This window comes from Lissotriton helveticus, chromosome 1_2, assembly GCF_964261635.1.
Source record: "Lissotriton helveticus chromosome 1_2, aLisHel1.1, whole genome shotgun sequence".
Lineage (NCBI taxonomy): Eukaryota > Metazoa > Chordata > Amphibia > Caudata > Salamandridae > Lissotriton > Lissotriton helveticus.
The window spans coordinates 374,688,184-374,704,091 of record NC_136058.1 but is presented as its reverse complement, the minus strand read 5'-3'; the positions used below and the strand labels follow the sequence as shown (position 1 = coordinate 374,704,091).

At 49.8% G+C, this 15,908-nt stretch overlaps 1 protein-coding gene across 1 annotated transcript in view; it reads left to right on the top strand.

Annotated features, from left to right (window-relative positions):
* LOC144804069 (torsin-3A-like) overlaps positions 1 to 15,908 on the top strand; it is a 121,604-nt gene that overhangs the window by 41,197 nt on the left and 64,499 nt on the right. Inside the window, exons 4-5 of the mRNA XM_078671895.1 lie at positions 10,340 to 10,605; positions 13,053 to 13,228. Of these exons, the coding sequence (XP_078528021.1) occupies positions 10,340 to 10,605; positions 13,053 to 13,228 (442 nt within the window). The remainder of the gene's footprint in view (positions 1 to 10,339; positions 10,606 to 13,052; positions 13,229 to 15,908) is intronic.

Genomic DNA, 15,908 nt, shown 5'->3' with positions numbered 1-15,908 from the left:
TCTCGATTTCTCATTTGACTTTGAATAGAAAGAGCAATGTATGTGGACAGAGTAGTTTCTTTGTTTGTGTTATGTCTAGGAAAAGAAGAAGAGTCTGTTGTTGAATTCTTTACACTGTTGAACATCAGTAATTTGGAAATAAACAACGCTATGTTGGTAGTGGCTGCTTCACAGGAATACCGATCTCTTATGTCGCGTCGATCAAGTATCATTTTACCAAGGGCAAGAAGCGATTCCGGAACTGATTGGTTCCTACAATCATCCCCAAACGTTCCATCGAAGTTTTCAGATCTCTGCATCATGTCCCTTCTAAGAAAGTTTTCTGCATTGACAATATTTATGGCGTCGGAATCTGACTTGTCACAGGCAAATACTAATGCAGATTCTATCTCATCTTCGAAAGCTACAGGACATCTCTTCCTTCACTGTATGCCCGCAGACTTCTTCTATTTCTGAGAATTCTCACTTTTAGTCTTGTCGAGTTAACCTTACCTGCAGTGAAATCAAACTGCTTTACTCTGCCTGGGTCAAGGTTTACTAAGTCACAGAGTTTGAAAATTGTTTTAACATCTCCCACTCATGAATCTTTCAGATAAGATACAAGTTCGGCTAGAGCTATTCCTTCTACTGAGGGCTCACTAGGTGATTCGTTTTCATTCTTCTGTACACTGTGCGCTCCGTTATAGAGTCCAGCGAAACATTTATGATGATATTCAGAATCCCGGGCGTGAATACCACCCGTAGCCGATTTTGCAATAAGTGCTGTATCGGGATCCAACTCGGCTCACTGACGAACATTACCATCCCCCTCATCTGTTTTTGCTTGGTGCATCACTCATGTATCTGATTCATTCCAAAGGAACATGCTTTTCTTCTTGGAATTTTATTTGGAACTGGAATTGCCAAACGTGTTATAACAGGGCTACAATATATATCCGCATCACCATGTTTTCTTTTCTGAGCCCGTTGCAGCTTTAGATTGTCGCACTTGTTAAAACACGATTCATGGCACACCGCATTGTTAGTCCTTAATGTCTGCTCAATACCAGAACCATCATTAAGCCATTCTAGTACAATCCTCATACAATTCTCATACAATTCTCACAGGTATGCATTCCAATTCTTTACATTTCTTCAGGTAATGGTCTAAAACACTACATCCAGACTCATAATGTTTGCGTGTAGCATTTGCTGGGCTAATAAGTCCTTCTGCAGTGCTTTCATGACAAAGAAAACAGATGGACCAATTTGTTGCAACAACATCATCGTGCTGGACAGTTTGACCACTGGTGGCTGGTGTTGCAATAAGGTATTGTTACAACATGCTACCCATTTTCAGGCATTACAGAAGACTTGTTGAAGCGGAAAAAAGGTGCAAATTTATATATAAGGTGCAAATTAATATTTAATACATATTAACAAATGTTGACACTTGTCAATAAGTATGAATATTTACATCGATTTTATAAAAGATTTGAATTTGAAAGTTTTCGACATGATTTTGGCAGCCATTTTGGTTTTATATTTATGACTTCACCGTCTAGATCAGCAGCCCCCCACCCCCAGCGCCTTGAGACCCCCGCGGGCAATCAACATCACTAACCCAATTCAGGAAGGACCTCAAGACCTGGCTCTTCGAGATGACCCTCCACGCAGTCCGACCAGCAGCCCCCCACCCCCAGCGGGGCAAGGAGTTTGTGTGCATGCCCATGTTGGATCTAGACGGAACTCCCTGCCCCTGCACCTCAGGCAATCGCCATCACTAACCAGGCGGGCGAGTTGCCACGCTTTACAAGCCTCTGATTGACTGATTGATCAAGGTGGCTATTTTCTGAAGAGTAGAGGCCAAAGCTGCTTTCAACGCTCGTTACAGGACAGTGGGGAGCTCCAGGACCTTGGCTCTAAGTAGCACACAACCTACAGAGACACTGATGAAAGGAGTGGTCTGTGATAATGAGTGATCAACCTGAGGTGAACTAGTTAAGGACTGATCCTGTTAGCCCCAAACAGTGTTCCAAAAGGTCTAGTAGGTTGTCATGCTTAACCTTTCCGAATGCCACTGATTGGTCAAAGAGGATTAAAAGGCAAGATTGGTTCTGATCCAGCATTTTAGTGCATCGTCCACTGTGTGTGTCATGGCCGATTTATAGAGTAGAAGGGTTTTCATAGACTAGCAGGGGAGGTGTGTTAGCATCATGACCTATAAATAGAGGATGGACAGCATGATTAATCACCGAGGCACATATGACTCACTAGGGTGGCATTCATCCTTAACCATGAAATAGTCAGGGCAAAATGAATCATGGATGGGATGGTGAAATTACTGCGTCACCGGGGTCTATCCTATTCTCCTTCCAACTGGAGCTCATTGTTTGATGCTGCTTCACGGGTGCTGCCGTACTTATGGCTCACATTGGTTGTTCACTACTGTCTCACCAGGGTCCTGGGTATTCACCAATAATTAAAGGTACTTGCTCACGGCTTTCTCACAATAGTCTCTTCTCATAGTTGAAGTTGGAGGTGATATCCGTTGGTTCTCCAGGCCATTGGTATTTCTCATGGTTGATGTTAGTTTCTCACTACTGTCTCACCAGGGTACCTCGTACTCTTGATGGTTAGAGCTCATTGCTCACCGTTGGCTCACCAGGATCTCTTGTACTCCTGATGGTTGGAGCTCATTGTTCACCATTGGCTCACCAGGGTCCCTCGTGTTACTGATGGTTTGAGCTCATTGCTCACCGTTGGCTCACCAGGGTCTCTGGTACTCCTGATGGTTGGGCTCATTGCTCACCATTGGCTCAACAGATTCCCTCGTACTCTTGATGGTTCCAGATCATTGCTCACTGTTGGCTCACCAGGGACCCTCGTACTCCTGATGCTTGGAGCTCATTGTTCACCATTGACTCAAAAGGTTCCCTCATACTCCTGATGGTTGGAGCTCATTGTTCACCATTGGCTCACCAGGGTCTCTGGCACTCCTGATGGTTGGAGCTCATTGTTCACCATTGGATCACCAAGGTCCCTTGTGTTCCTGATGGTTAGAGCTCATTGCTCACCATTGGGTCACCAGGGTACCTCTTACTCCTGATGGTTGAAACTCATTGCTCACCGTTGTCTCACCAGGGACCCTCGTACTCCTGATGCTTGGAGCTCATTGTTCACCATTGGCTCACCAGGGTCCCTCGTGTTCCTGGTGGTTGGAGCTCATTGCTCACCGTTGACTCACCAGGGTCTCTGTGACTCCTGATGGTTGGGTTCATTGTTCACCATTGGCTCAACAGGTTCCCTCATACTTCTGATGGTTGGAGCTCATTGTTCACCATTGGCTCATCAGAGTCTCTGGCACTCCTGATGGTTGGAGCTCATTGTTCACCATTGGCTCACCAGGGTCTCTCGTGCTCCTGATCGTTGGAGCTCATTGCTCACTGCTGGCCCACCAGAGTCCCTCGTGCACCTGTTGATTGGAGCTCATTGCTCACCATTGGCTCACCAGGGTCCCTCATGCTCATGATGGTTGGAACTCCTTGCTCACTAGGGTCTCTCGTACTCCTGATGGTTGGAGCTCATTGTTCACCATTGGCTCACCAGGGCCTCTCTGGCTCCTGATCGTTGGAGCTCATTGCTCACCGTTGGCTCACCAGCGTCCCTCGTGCTCTCCTGATGGTTGGAGCTCTTTGCTCACCATTGGCTCACCAGGGTCTCTCGTGCTCCTGATGGTTGGAGCTCATTGCTCACCATTGGCTCACCAGGTTCCCTCATACTCCTGATGGTTGGAGCTCATTGTTCACCATTGGCTCACCAGGGTCTCTGGCACTCCTGATGGTTGGAGCTTATTGTTCACCATTGGATCACCATGGTCCCTCGTGTTCCTGACGGTTAGAGCTCATTGCCCACCGTTAGGTCACCAGGGTACCTCTTACTCCTGATGGTTGAAGCTCATTGCTCACCGTTGGCTCACCAGGGACCCTCGTACTCCTGATGCTTGGAGCTCATTGTTCACCATTGGCTCACCAGGGTCCCTCGTGCTCCTGATGGTTGGAGCTCATTGCTCACCGTTGGCTCACCAGTGTCTCTGGTACTCTTGATGGTTGGGCTCATTGTTCACCATTGGCTCAACAGGTTCCCTCATACTTCCGATGGTTGGAGCTCATTGTTCACCATTGGCTCATCAGGGTCTCTGTAACTCCTGATGGTTGGAGCTCATTGTTCACCATTGGCTCACCAGGATCTCTCGTGCTCCTGATGGTTGGATCTCATTGCTCACTGCTGGCTCACCAGAGTCCCTCGTGCTCCTGTTGATTGGAGCTCATAGCGCACCATCGGCTCACCAGGGTCCCTCATGCTCATGATGGTTGGAACTCCTTGCTCACCGGGGTCCCTCGTGCTCCTGTTGATTGCAGCTCATTGCTCACCATCGGCTCACCAGGGTCCCTCATGCTCATGATGGTTGGAACTCCTTGCTCACCGGGGTCCCTTGTGCTCCTGTTGATTGCAGCTCATTGCTCACCATCGGCTCACCAGGGTCCCTCATGCTCATGATGGTTGGAACTTCTTGCTCACCAGGGTCACTTGTGCTCTCCTGATGGTTGGAGCTCTTTGCTCACCATCGTCTCAACAGGGTCCCTCATACTCCTGATGGTTGGAGCTCATTGCTCACCGTTGGCTCACCAGGGTCTCTCTGGCTCCTGAATGTTGGAGCTCATTGCTCACCGTTGGCTCACCAGGGTCTCTCATACTCTTGATGGTTGGGCTCATTGCTCACCATTGGCTCACCAGGGTCTCTCATACTCCTGATGGTTGGAGCTCATTGCTCACCATTGGCTCACCAGGGTCTCTCATACTCTTGATGGTTGGAGCTCATTGCTCACCATTGGCTCACCAGGGTCTATCATACTCTTGATGGTTGGGCTCATTGCTCACCATTGGCTCACCAGGGTCTCTCATACTCTTGATGGTTGGGCTCATTGCTCACCATTGGCTCACCAGGGTGTCTCATACTCTTGATGGTTGGGCTCATTGCTCACCATTGGCTCACCAGGGTCTCTCATACTCCTGATGGTTGGAGCTCATTGCTCACCATTGGCTCACCAGGGTCTCTCATACTCTTGATGGTTGGAGCTCATTGCTCACCATTGGCTCACCAGGGTCTATCATACTCTTGATGGTTGGGCTCATTGCTCACCATTGGCTCACCAGGGTCTCTCATACTCTTGATGGTTGGGCTCATTGCTCACCGTTGGCTCACCAGGGTCTCTCATACTCCTGATGGTTGGAGCTCATTGCTCACCAGGGTCTCTCATACTCCTGATGGTTGGAGCTCATTGCTCACCATTGGCTCACCAGGGTCTCTCATACTCCTGATGGTTGGAGCTCATTGTTCACCATTGGCTCACCAGGGTCTCTCATGCTCCTGATCGTTGGAGCTCATTGCTCACTGCTGGCCCACCAGAGTCCCTCGTGCACCTGTTGATTGGAGCTCATTGCTCACCATTGGCTCACCAGGGTCCCTCATGCTCATGATGGTTGGAACTCCTTGCTCACTAGGGTCTCTCGTACTCCTGATGGTTGGAGCTCATTGTTCACCATTGGCTCACCAGGGCCTCTCTGGCTCCTGATCGTTGGAGCTCATTGCTCACCGTTGGCTCACCAGGGTCCCTCGTGCTCTCCTGGTGGTTGGAGCTCTTTGCTCACCATCTCACCAGGGTCTCTCGTGCTCCTGATGATTGGAGCTCATTGCTCACCATTGGCTCACCAGGTTCCCTCATACTCCTGATGGTTGGAGCTCATTGTTCACCATTGGCTCACCAGGGTCTCTGGCACTCCTGATGGTTGGAGCTTATTGTTCACCATTGGATCACCATGGTCCCTCGTGTTCCTGACGGTTAGAGCTCATTGCCCACCGTTGGGTCACCAGGGTACCTCTTACTCCTGATGGTTGAAGCTCATTGCTCACCGTTGGCTCACCAGGGACCCTCGTACTCCTGATGCTTGGAGCTCATTGTTCACCGTTGGCTCACCAGGGTCCCTCGTGCTCCTGATGGTTGGAGCTCATTGCTCACCGTTGGCTCACCAGTGTCTCTGGTACTCTTGATGGTTGGGCTCATTGTTCACCATTGGCTCAACAGGTTCCCTCATACTTCCGATGGTTGGAGCTCATTGTTCACCATTGGCTCATCAGGGTCTCTGTAACTCCTGATGGTTGGAGCTCATTGTTCACCATTGGCTCACCAGGATCTCTCGTGCTCCTGATGGTTGGATCTCATTGCTCACTGCTGGCTCACCAGAGTCCCTCGTGCTCCTGTTGATTGGAGCTCATAGCGCACCATCGGCTCACCAGGGTCCCTCATGCTCATGATGGTTGGAACTCCTTGCTCACCGGGGTCCCTCGTGCTCCTGTTGATTGCAGCTCATTGCTCACCATCGGCTCACCAGGGTCCCTCATGCTCATGATGGTTGGAACTCCTTGCTCACCGGGGTCCCTTGTGCTCCTGTTGATTGCAGCTCATTGCTCACCATCGGCTCACCAGGGTCCCTCATGCTCATGATGGTTGGAACTTCTTGCTCACCAGGGTCACTTGTGCTCTCCTGATGGTTGGAGCTCTTTGCTCACCATCGTCTCAACAGGGTCCCTCATACTCCTGATGGTTGGAGCTCATTGCTCACCGTTGGCTCACCAGGGTCTCTCTGGCTCCTGAACGTTGGAGCTCATTGCTCACCGTTGGCTCACCAGGGTCTCTCATACTCCTGATGGTTGGAGCTCATTGCTCACCGTTGGCTCACCAGGGTCTCTCATACTCTTGATGGTTGGAGCTCATCGCTCACCGTTGGCTCACCAGGGTCTCTCATACTCCTGATGGTTGGGCTCATTGCTCACCGTTGGCTCACCAGGGTCTCTCATACTCTTGATGGTTGGAGCTCATCGCTCACCGTTGGCTCACCAGGGTCTCTCATACTCCTGATGGTTGGGCTCATTGCTCACCGTTGGCTCACCAGGGTCTCTGTGACTCCTGATGGTTGGAGCTCATTGCTCACCATTGGCTCACCAGGGTCTCTCATACTCTTGATGGTTGGGCTCATTGCTCACCATTGGCTCACCAGGGTGTCTCATACTCTTGATGGTTGGAGCTCATTGCTCACCATTGGCTCACCAGGGTCTCTCATACTCTTGATGGTTGGAGCTCATTGCTCACCATTGGCTCACCAGGGTCTCTCATACTCTTGATGGTTGGAGCTCATTGCTCACCATTGGCTCACCAGGGTCTATCATACTCTTGATGGTTGGGCTCATTGCTCACCATTGGCTCACCAGGGTCTCTCATACTCTTGATGGTTGGGCTCATTGCTCACCGTTGGCTCACCAGGGTCTCTCATACTCTTGATGGTTGGAGCTCATTGCTCACCATTGGCTCACCAGGGTCTCTCATACTCTTGATGGTTGGAGCTCATTGCTCACCATTGGCTCACCAGGGTCTCTCATACTCTTGATGGTTGGAGCTCATTGCTCACCATTGGCTCACCAGGGTCTATCATACTCTTGATGGTTGGGCTCATTGCTCACCATTGGCTCACCAGGGTCTCTCATACTCTTGATGGTTGGGCTCATTGCTCACCGTTGGCTCACCAGGGTCTCTCATACTCTTGATGGTTGGAGCTCATTGCTCACTGTTGGCTCACCAGGGTCTCTCATACTCTTGATGGTTGGAGCTCATTGCTCACTGTTGGCTCACCAGGGTCTCTCATACTCCTGATGGTTGGAGCTCATTGCTCACCATTGGCTCACCAGGGTCTCTCATACTCTTGATGGTTGGAGCTCATTGCTCACCATTGGCTCACCAGGGTCTCTCATACTCTTGATGGTTGGAGCTCATTGCTCACCATTGGCTCACCAGGGTCTATCATACTCTTGATGGTTGGGCTCATTGCTCACCATTGGCTCACCAGGGTCTCTCATACTCTTGATGGTTGGGCTCATTGCTCACCGTTGGCTCACCAGGGTCTCTCATACTCTTGATGGTTGGAGCTCATTGCTCACTGTTGGCTCACCAGGGTCTCTCATACTCTTGATGGTTGGAGCTCATTGCTCACCGTTGGCTCACCAGGGTCTCTCATACTCCTGATGGTTGGAGCTCATTGCTCACCGTTGGCTCACCAGGGTCTCTCATACTCCTGATGGTTGGAGCTCATTGCTCACCGTTGGCTCACCAGGGTCTCTCTGGCTCCTGAATGTTGGAGCTCATTGCTCACCGTTGGCTCACCAGGGTCTCTCATACTCCTGATGGTTGGAGCTCATTGCTCACCATTGGCTCACCAGGGTCTCTCATACTCTTGATGGTTGGAGCTCATTGCTCACTGTTGGCTCACCAGGGTCTCTCATACTCTTGATGGTTGGAGCTCATTGCTCACCGTTAGCTCACCAGGGTCTCTCATACTCCTGATGGTTGGAGCTCATTGCTCACCGTTGGCTCACCAGGGTCTCTCATACTCCTGATGGTTGAAGCTCATTGCTCACCGTTGGCTCACCAGGGTCTCTCTGGCTCCTGAACGTTGGAGCTCATTGCTCACCGTTGGCTCACCAGGGTCTCTCATACTCCTGATGGTTGGAGCTCATTGCTCACCGTTGGCTCACCAGGGTCTCTCATACTCCTGATGGTTGGAGCTCATTGCTCACCGTTGGCTCACCAGGGTCTCTCTGGCTCCTGAACGTTGGAGCTCATTGCTCACCGTTGGCTCACCAGGGTCTCTGTGACTCCTGATGGTTGGAGCTCATTGCTCACCGTTGGCTCACCAGGGTCTCTCATACTCCTGATGGTTGGAGCTCATTGCTCACCGTTGGCTCACCAGGGTCTCTCTGGCTCCTGAACGTTGGAGCTCATTGCTCACCGTTGGCTCACCAGGGTCTCTCATACTCTTGATGGTTGGAGCTTATTGCTCACCGTTGGCTCACCAGGGTCTCTCATACTCCTGATGGTTGGGCTCATTGCTCACCGTTGGCTCACCAGGGTCTCTGGTACTCCTGATGGTTGGGCTCATTGCTCACCATTGGCTCACCAGGGTCTCTCATACTCTTGATGGTTGGGCTCATTGCTCACCGTTGGCTCACCAGGGTCTCTCATACTCCTGATGGTTGGAGCTCATTGCTCACCATTGGCTCACCAGGGTCTCTGTGACTCCTGATGGTTGGAGCTCATTGCTCACCATTGGCTCACCAGGGTCTCTCATACTCTTGATGGTTGGGCTCATTGCTCACCATTGGCTCACCAGGGTCTCTCATACTCCTGATGGTTGGAGCTCATTGCTCACCATTGGCTCACCAGGGTCTCTCATACTCTTGATGGTTGGAGCTCATTGCTCACCGTTGGCTCACCAGGGTCTCTCATACTCTTGATGGTTGGAGCTCATTGCTCACCGTTGGCTCACCAGGGTCTCTCATACTCCTGATGGTTGGGCTCATTGCTCACCGTTGGCTCACCAGGGTCTCTCATACTCCTGATGGTTGGAGCTCATTGCTCACCATTGGCTCACCAGGGTCTCTGTGACTCCTGATGGTTGGAGCTCATTGCTCACATTGGCTCACCAGGGTCTCTCATACTCTTGATGGTTGGAGCCCATTGCTCACCATTGGCTCACCAGGGTCTCTCATACTCCTGATGGTTGGAGCTCATTGCTCACCATTGGCTCACCAGGGTCTCTCGTGCTCTTGATGGTTGGAGCTCATTGCTCACCATTGGCTCACCAGGATCTCTCGTACTCCTGATGGTTGGAGCTCATTGCTCACCATTGGCTCACCAGGGTCTCTCATACTCTTGATGGTTGGAGCCCATTGCTCACCATTGGCTCACCAGGGTCTCTCATACTCTTGATGGTTGGAGCTCATTGCTCACCGTTGGCTCACCAGGGTCTCTCATACTCCTGATGGTTGGAGCTCATTGCTCACCATTGGCTCACCAGGGTCTCTCATACTCTTGATGGTTGGAGCCCATTGCTCACCATTGGCTCACCAGGGTCTCTCATACTCTTGATGGTTGGAGCTCATTGCTCACCGTTGGCTCACCAGGGTCTCTCATACTCCTGATGGTTGGAGCTCATTGCTCACCATTGGCTCACCAGGGTCTCTCATACTCCTGATGGTTGGGCTCATTGCTCACCATTGGCTCACCAGGGTCTCTCATACTCCTGATGGTTGGAGCTCATTGATCACCGTTGTATCATCATGAACTCTTGTATCCTTCTAGTTGGCATAGGTTGTTTACTGCTGTGTCACCAGTGTCTCTCACACTCACCTAGGTTGAATTGAGCTGTACACCACTTGTCTCACCAGAGTTTCTATTACTCTTCCCAGGACTGGAGCTGGACTTGAACCGAAGGCTGCACGGCCAGCACCTTGCCCGCCAGGTCATTCTGAAGGTCGTACCTCCCTTCCTCCGGGACAGACAGCCGGACAAGGCCCTTACACTGTCGTTTCACGGCTGGTCTGGCACCGGAAAGAACTTTGTGGCCCGGATGATGGCGGAGCACTTTTATCGAGATGGGATGAATAGTGACTGCGTCAAGGTGTTTATCGCTCAACTGCACTTCCCCCACGCGCGATACGTCGAACTTTACAAGGTGAGGAGGGGGGGTCGGCTGTGCACAAGTGGCTGTGGTGAACCTGCAGAGGGGGTCACTGGGCGTGAGAGGCTCAAAACAGGAAGTGAGTGATTGTGTCTATAGCCGAGTACTAACATCCCCACCCGAGGAATGGACCTTCGGATGCTATACAAATACTATAAACGGTGCTTTTCTGTAGCAATATTGTTTCTCTCAAAAGTGCCTTCGCCTTTGAGATATCTTGTGCAAGTGAGCTCTGCCCCCGTTGCACCCTAGCCCCTATAGAACGGGTTGCATCAGCGAATGCTACTGGCTAGGTAGAGTTGTGCAGTCGACATTGTCCACTTTGAGGATGTATTATTTCCATATTTTTATAATGTAGCACCAGAACAAGCCGTATACGTCCCCCGGATGTGTTGGGGTGCTTCTTTGATTGTCAGGTCATTTAATACAGGTTCAGAGGACTTTTGTTAACGTTTTTAGATTGGCAGCACACTAGAAATATAGGATTTATTTTCATAGCCCTTAATATAAGTCCTGGAAAGAAGGCTTGTTTTTCAGCACAACTACTGATTTATTTTGTATAGATTGATTTCATGGACGGTTATATCAAACAGTAACACGTCAGAATTGCACTCAGTCTAGGGTCACACGTTTATAGATTCTTTTTGAACAGAACACTTGAACATCTGACACGTTTCGTTTCTTCCGATGGGACTTTTTCAAGGCTGTGAATACGAAAAAATTGTTGCATATTTTTGGTACAAATCAATCTGTTTTGTTATTTTTTTTAAAATATATTTTTATTGTTTTTTTTCTTACATAGACAAGGTACACATACACATACAGAGTGCATGCATTTAAAAATGACATCCGTATTTATCAAGCCATTATCAATAACCAACACCCCAGTGAGTTAAAGAAGTACATGTGAGTGGGAGCCGCATAGCACCTTTTCAGATACAAATACATCGAACAATGTTAATAGTGCAAGAAACGAGTGTACGAGGGAAGATCGAAAGTCAACCTGATCCAATATCTTGGATCAATATATGTGTTATTGAGACTTATGTAAAATGAAACGCCCAATGACGAAATGCAAAGTGAAGGCTATATGTCCATACCCAGGGCCAGTGGAATTATGCAGCAGGAGAGGGGCTAAATTATGCGGCAGGGTTGGGTACATTTTGTGGCAAGAAAAAGCAAATTATAATGGATAATGTGTCACATTTTGCAATAGTATTACTTCGTTATTTCGTCATTTTTACACTTGGTAACACTGTCTGGGCATTGGTTGATTCTCATTAGTACCAGTTTAACACCCAAATATAGCAATAAGCAACAGCAAGGTGACCATTCCAGCTTTGCAATGGGCCTTCCACTGCGCCGCAGCGCATGCTGATGCATTTTTAGTAACTTTTGAACCGTCTGAGCTAGAAACACATTTTTTTGGGTTAAAATCTGTAGATTATGAGGCAGATGATGGAGTATGTGGCAAATGCAGCAAATCTTTAATTATGCAAAAACGTCCACGGCCGCACAATCGCATAATTCCAGTGGCCCTGCCCATACCTAAGCTGATCTAATGAATCAGCGTCGGCCCAAAATGAGGTCCTTGGTTCCATGCGTACATTGTGAGGTTGAGGCCATAGGGTAAGATATAGGGAGTCTGTAAGGCAAGTCATATCTGGGTCTCTGAAGCTTGATCAATCACATGAATGCACATACCTGGCTCAGCGCAAGGCTCCTGGGAGTGGGATGTTCAGGGTCTCCAACCTTTTCTGTACCGAGAGCTACTTATGTTCAATGAAACGCATTGAGAGCTACTATATTATTAGTGTAGTATGATCTCAATTTTGGTTATATGTATATTAATTCAACCAAGCAAAAGCGTTCTAATTTAATAAGCTGGGCTGCACACAGGCGAGCTACTCAGAAGTAGCTGGAGAGCTACAGTAGCTCACGAGCTCTCATTGGTAAGATCCCCTTTTCCTTATCACCGAACCTGTTGTCCTCTGATTGCTCAGCTTCCAGTTACCTAATGAATGAGCCTGTTGTCCTCTGATTGGTCAGATCCATTTCACCACATCAATGAGCCTGTTGTCCTCTGATTGGCCAGATGCTCTGACTGGTCAGATTCATTGCACCTCATTAAGGAGCCTGTTGTCCTCTGATTGGTCAGATGCTCTGATTGGTCAGATCCATTTCACCACATCAATGAGCCTGTTGTCCTCTGATTGGTCAGATGCTCTGACTGGTAAGATTCATTGCACCTCATTAAGGAGCCTGTTGTCCTCAGATTGGTCAGATGCTCCGATTGGTCTGATCCATTTCACTTCATTAATGAGCCTGTTGTCCTCTGATTGGTCAGATCCATTGCACCTCATTAATGAGCCTGTTGTCCTCTGATTGGTCAGCCCCCTTGCTCCTCATTAATGAGCCTGTTGTCCTCTGGTTTGCTACAGGTCCAGCTCGAGAAGCACTTGAAAGAGACCAATTGGCGCTGTAAGCGGTCACTCTTCATCTTCGATGAAGCCGAAAAGTTGCACCCTGACTTGGTTGACACCATCAGACCATATGTGTCCCGCTACAAGGAGGCTGGTGATGAAGACTACCGCCAGTCCATCTTCCTCTTCCTCAGGTAACGGCGGGTGGCAGAGAGAAGCCGTGTTACATTCTGTGAAATAAATACCACATATTAGCAGGAAGAATCTGAAAATGCAATAGAAAGGGTATTGTTTGAGGTGCGTACTGTGCCACGTGGTAGGTTTTGTGGTCCAGAACGTCCTGACCACCGATCTTTATCCCGGCGCTTTAACTCCATTTTTATTTCTTTGCTTTCTCCTCTTCTCTTTCTTTTATTGGGTTTTCCTCACATTCAAATATCTGCCACACCTAGTGAGGACCTGGCAGGAACTTACACGTCTCACTCATCGCGAGTGAGACTCACACATTTGGACGTCAATGTCAGCTCTCACTCACAATCGGCCAAACGTCACGCCTGCTGGGACAGGCTAGAACCTGACCTCTAAAGGCACGACTGTTCAGAGCTCTGCTTTCTGCGGGCATCCCTGGGAGCTGCAGAGGCCCAGGAAGCAACAGCATTCAAATCTCAGTCCAAAACTTGAGAGCCCTAGGGGTACTTTGGACTCGGGGGTTAGAGATGTGACAAGAAACACTACAGCACTAATAACGTGCACCTGGTGCCTGGCGTCACTTTGCACCCGATTCCCATCTGGGCAGTGCACTATTTGATCTGTATGAACTGGTTTTGTGCCCCGTTGGCACATGTTAGCGCAGTGTTTGCACAGTAGTGCCCACCTAATAGTATTTCGTGGTGAGTGTCAGGAGTGAGTGCTGTTTGCAGCATCACTAGAACAATAACCGTTTGTGGTTTTATTAGCATTTGCACCCTGGTGTAAATTAACCCTTTTAATGCTGCCCATTGGTGCAGACTCTTCTCGGGTGTCCAAGCAGCAAGTGCCCCCCTTCTTTCCGGATGGTTGGGACCCCTGCAAGTGACGTCCCACCTAAGTCCTAAAGTTAGGAGTCCTAACATTACTACACCTAAACTGAGAAAAATCCAATTTTAAGACTTTCGGTATTCACAGAAGGCATTTAGGAGTCCTAAAGTTAGTGCGCCCAACAGACTACATCAGGGCCGCTCTCCCTGCAGGACACGCCCCCCGCCCTCAGACACAAAACCGGCTGCCTGTTTTTTCTCGCTGGGATTCTCTACTGTTTTCCTGGACCTAGCTTGCTGCCTTGTTGCCCCTCGCACGTTGTGACTTCCACAGCTCGCCGGACCCGCTGCGCGGGTCCCGCAGCGCAATTTCATCAGCGGGAGTCGCTGGGGGTATTGTTTGACCACGAGGACTTTCCTGGGCTGATTTGGCGTGGTGCAGGGCTGCGAGCGTGAGACAGGGACTTCGTATCCCAGGAGTCCCTGTGCGCCCAACAGACTACACCTGGGCCGCTCCCCCTGCAGGACACGCCCCCGCCCTCAGACACAAAACCGTCTGCCTGTTTTTTCTCGCTGGGATTCTCTACTGTTTTCCTGGACCTAGCTTGCTGCCTTGTTGCCCCTCGCACGTTGTGACTTCCACGGCTCGCCGGACCCGCTGCGCGGGTCCCGCAGCGCAACTTCATCAGCGGGAGTCGCTGGGGGTATTGTTTGACCACGAGGACTTTCCTGGGCTGATTTGGCGTGGTGCAGGGCTGCGAGCGTGAGACAGGGACTCTGTATCCCAGGAGTCCCTGTGCACCCAACAGACTACACCTGGGCCGCTCTCCCTGCAGGACACGCCCCCCGCCCTCAGACACAAAACCGGCTGCCTGTTTTTTCTCGCTGGGATTCTCTACTGTTTTCCTGGACCTAGCTTGCTGCCTTGTTGCCCCTCGCACGTTGTGACTTCCACGGCTCGCCGGACCCGCTGCGCGGGTCCCGCAGCGCAATTTCATCAGCGGGAGTCGCTGGGGGTATTGTTTGACCACGAGGACTTTCCTGGGCTGATTTGGCGTGGTGCAGGGCTGCGAGCGTGAGACAGGGACTCCGTATCCCAGGAGTCCCTGTGCGCCCAACAGACTACACCTGGGCCGCTCTCCCTGCAGGACACGCCCCCTGTTTATCTCTACTCCTATTAAAGGCTGACATAATCCCCGCTGCGCGGAAGCGCGCGGGAGCGCGCCCGGGAGAAGCCCGGGACAAGGGCGGGACCGTCTGTGGCCGTCAGTGGCCGAAGGTGGCTGGGCTGGTCCACCCCTCTGACTACCTTTGGTTTTAGTCATTTACTTATTTATATATTTGCACGGGCCCGTTGTCCTCGTTACCCTGATCAATTTTGCTAGTAAGCCACGAAAATTAATATTAATTGCTTTTTATTGCTCTCTCTTGTACTATTTCCCCTATTGTTCGGCTTTTTTTAATCATTGTATTTTTTTATAATAGTATCAAGAAGTCTTTATTCGATTAGTTCATCATAAAAGACATAAAATACAGTATATACATATAAAACCTATAAAACAAGTATTAAATCATTTATAACTAATCAGCTTCTTATACAAATATGAGAACATTTTTACAAATGGACTCTGCTCCAACCATAGGTTAGCATGTTACAAAAGACTATACAGTCACCATTTGGTTAAATTTGATACGCCTGCGTCTAAGCGCCCAGGCCCACCCAAGGAATTTAGCGACCCCCACAACAATAAGGCACTCCAAGTTGGTTTTTAACAGTCTCGTAGCTTCCACCGACGATCTTGTGCCTAAGTGTCTACAAACCGGACTTAGCCATTTAGCTCTGGGGGCAGTATATAGA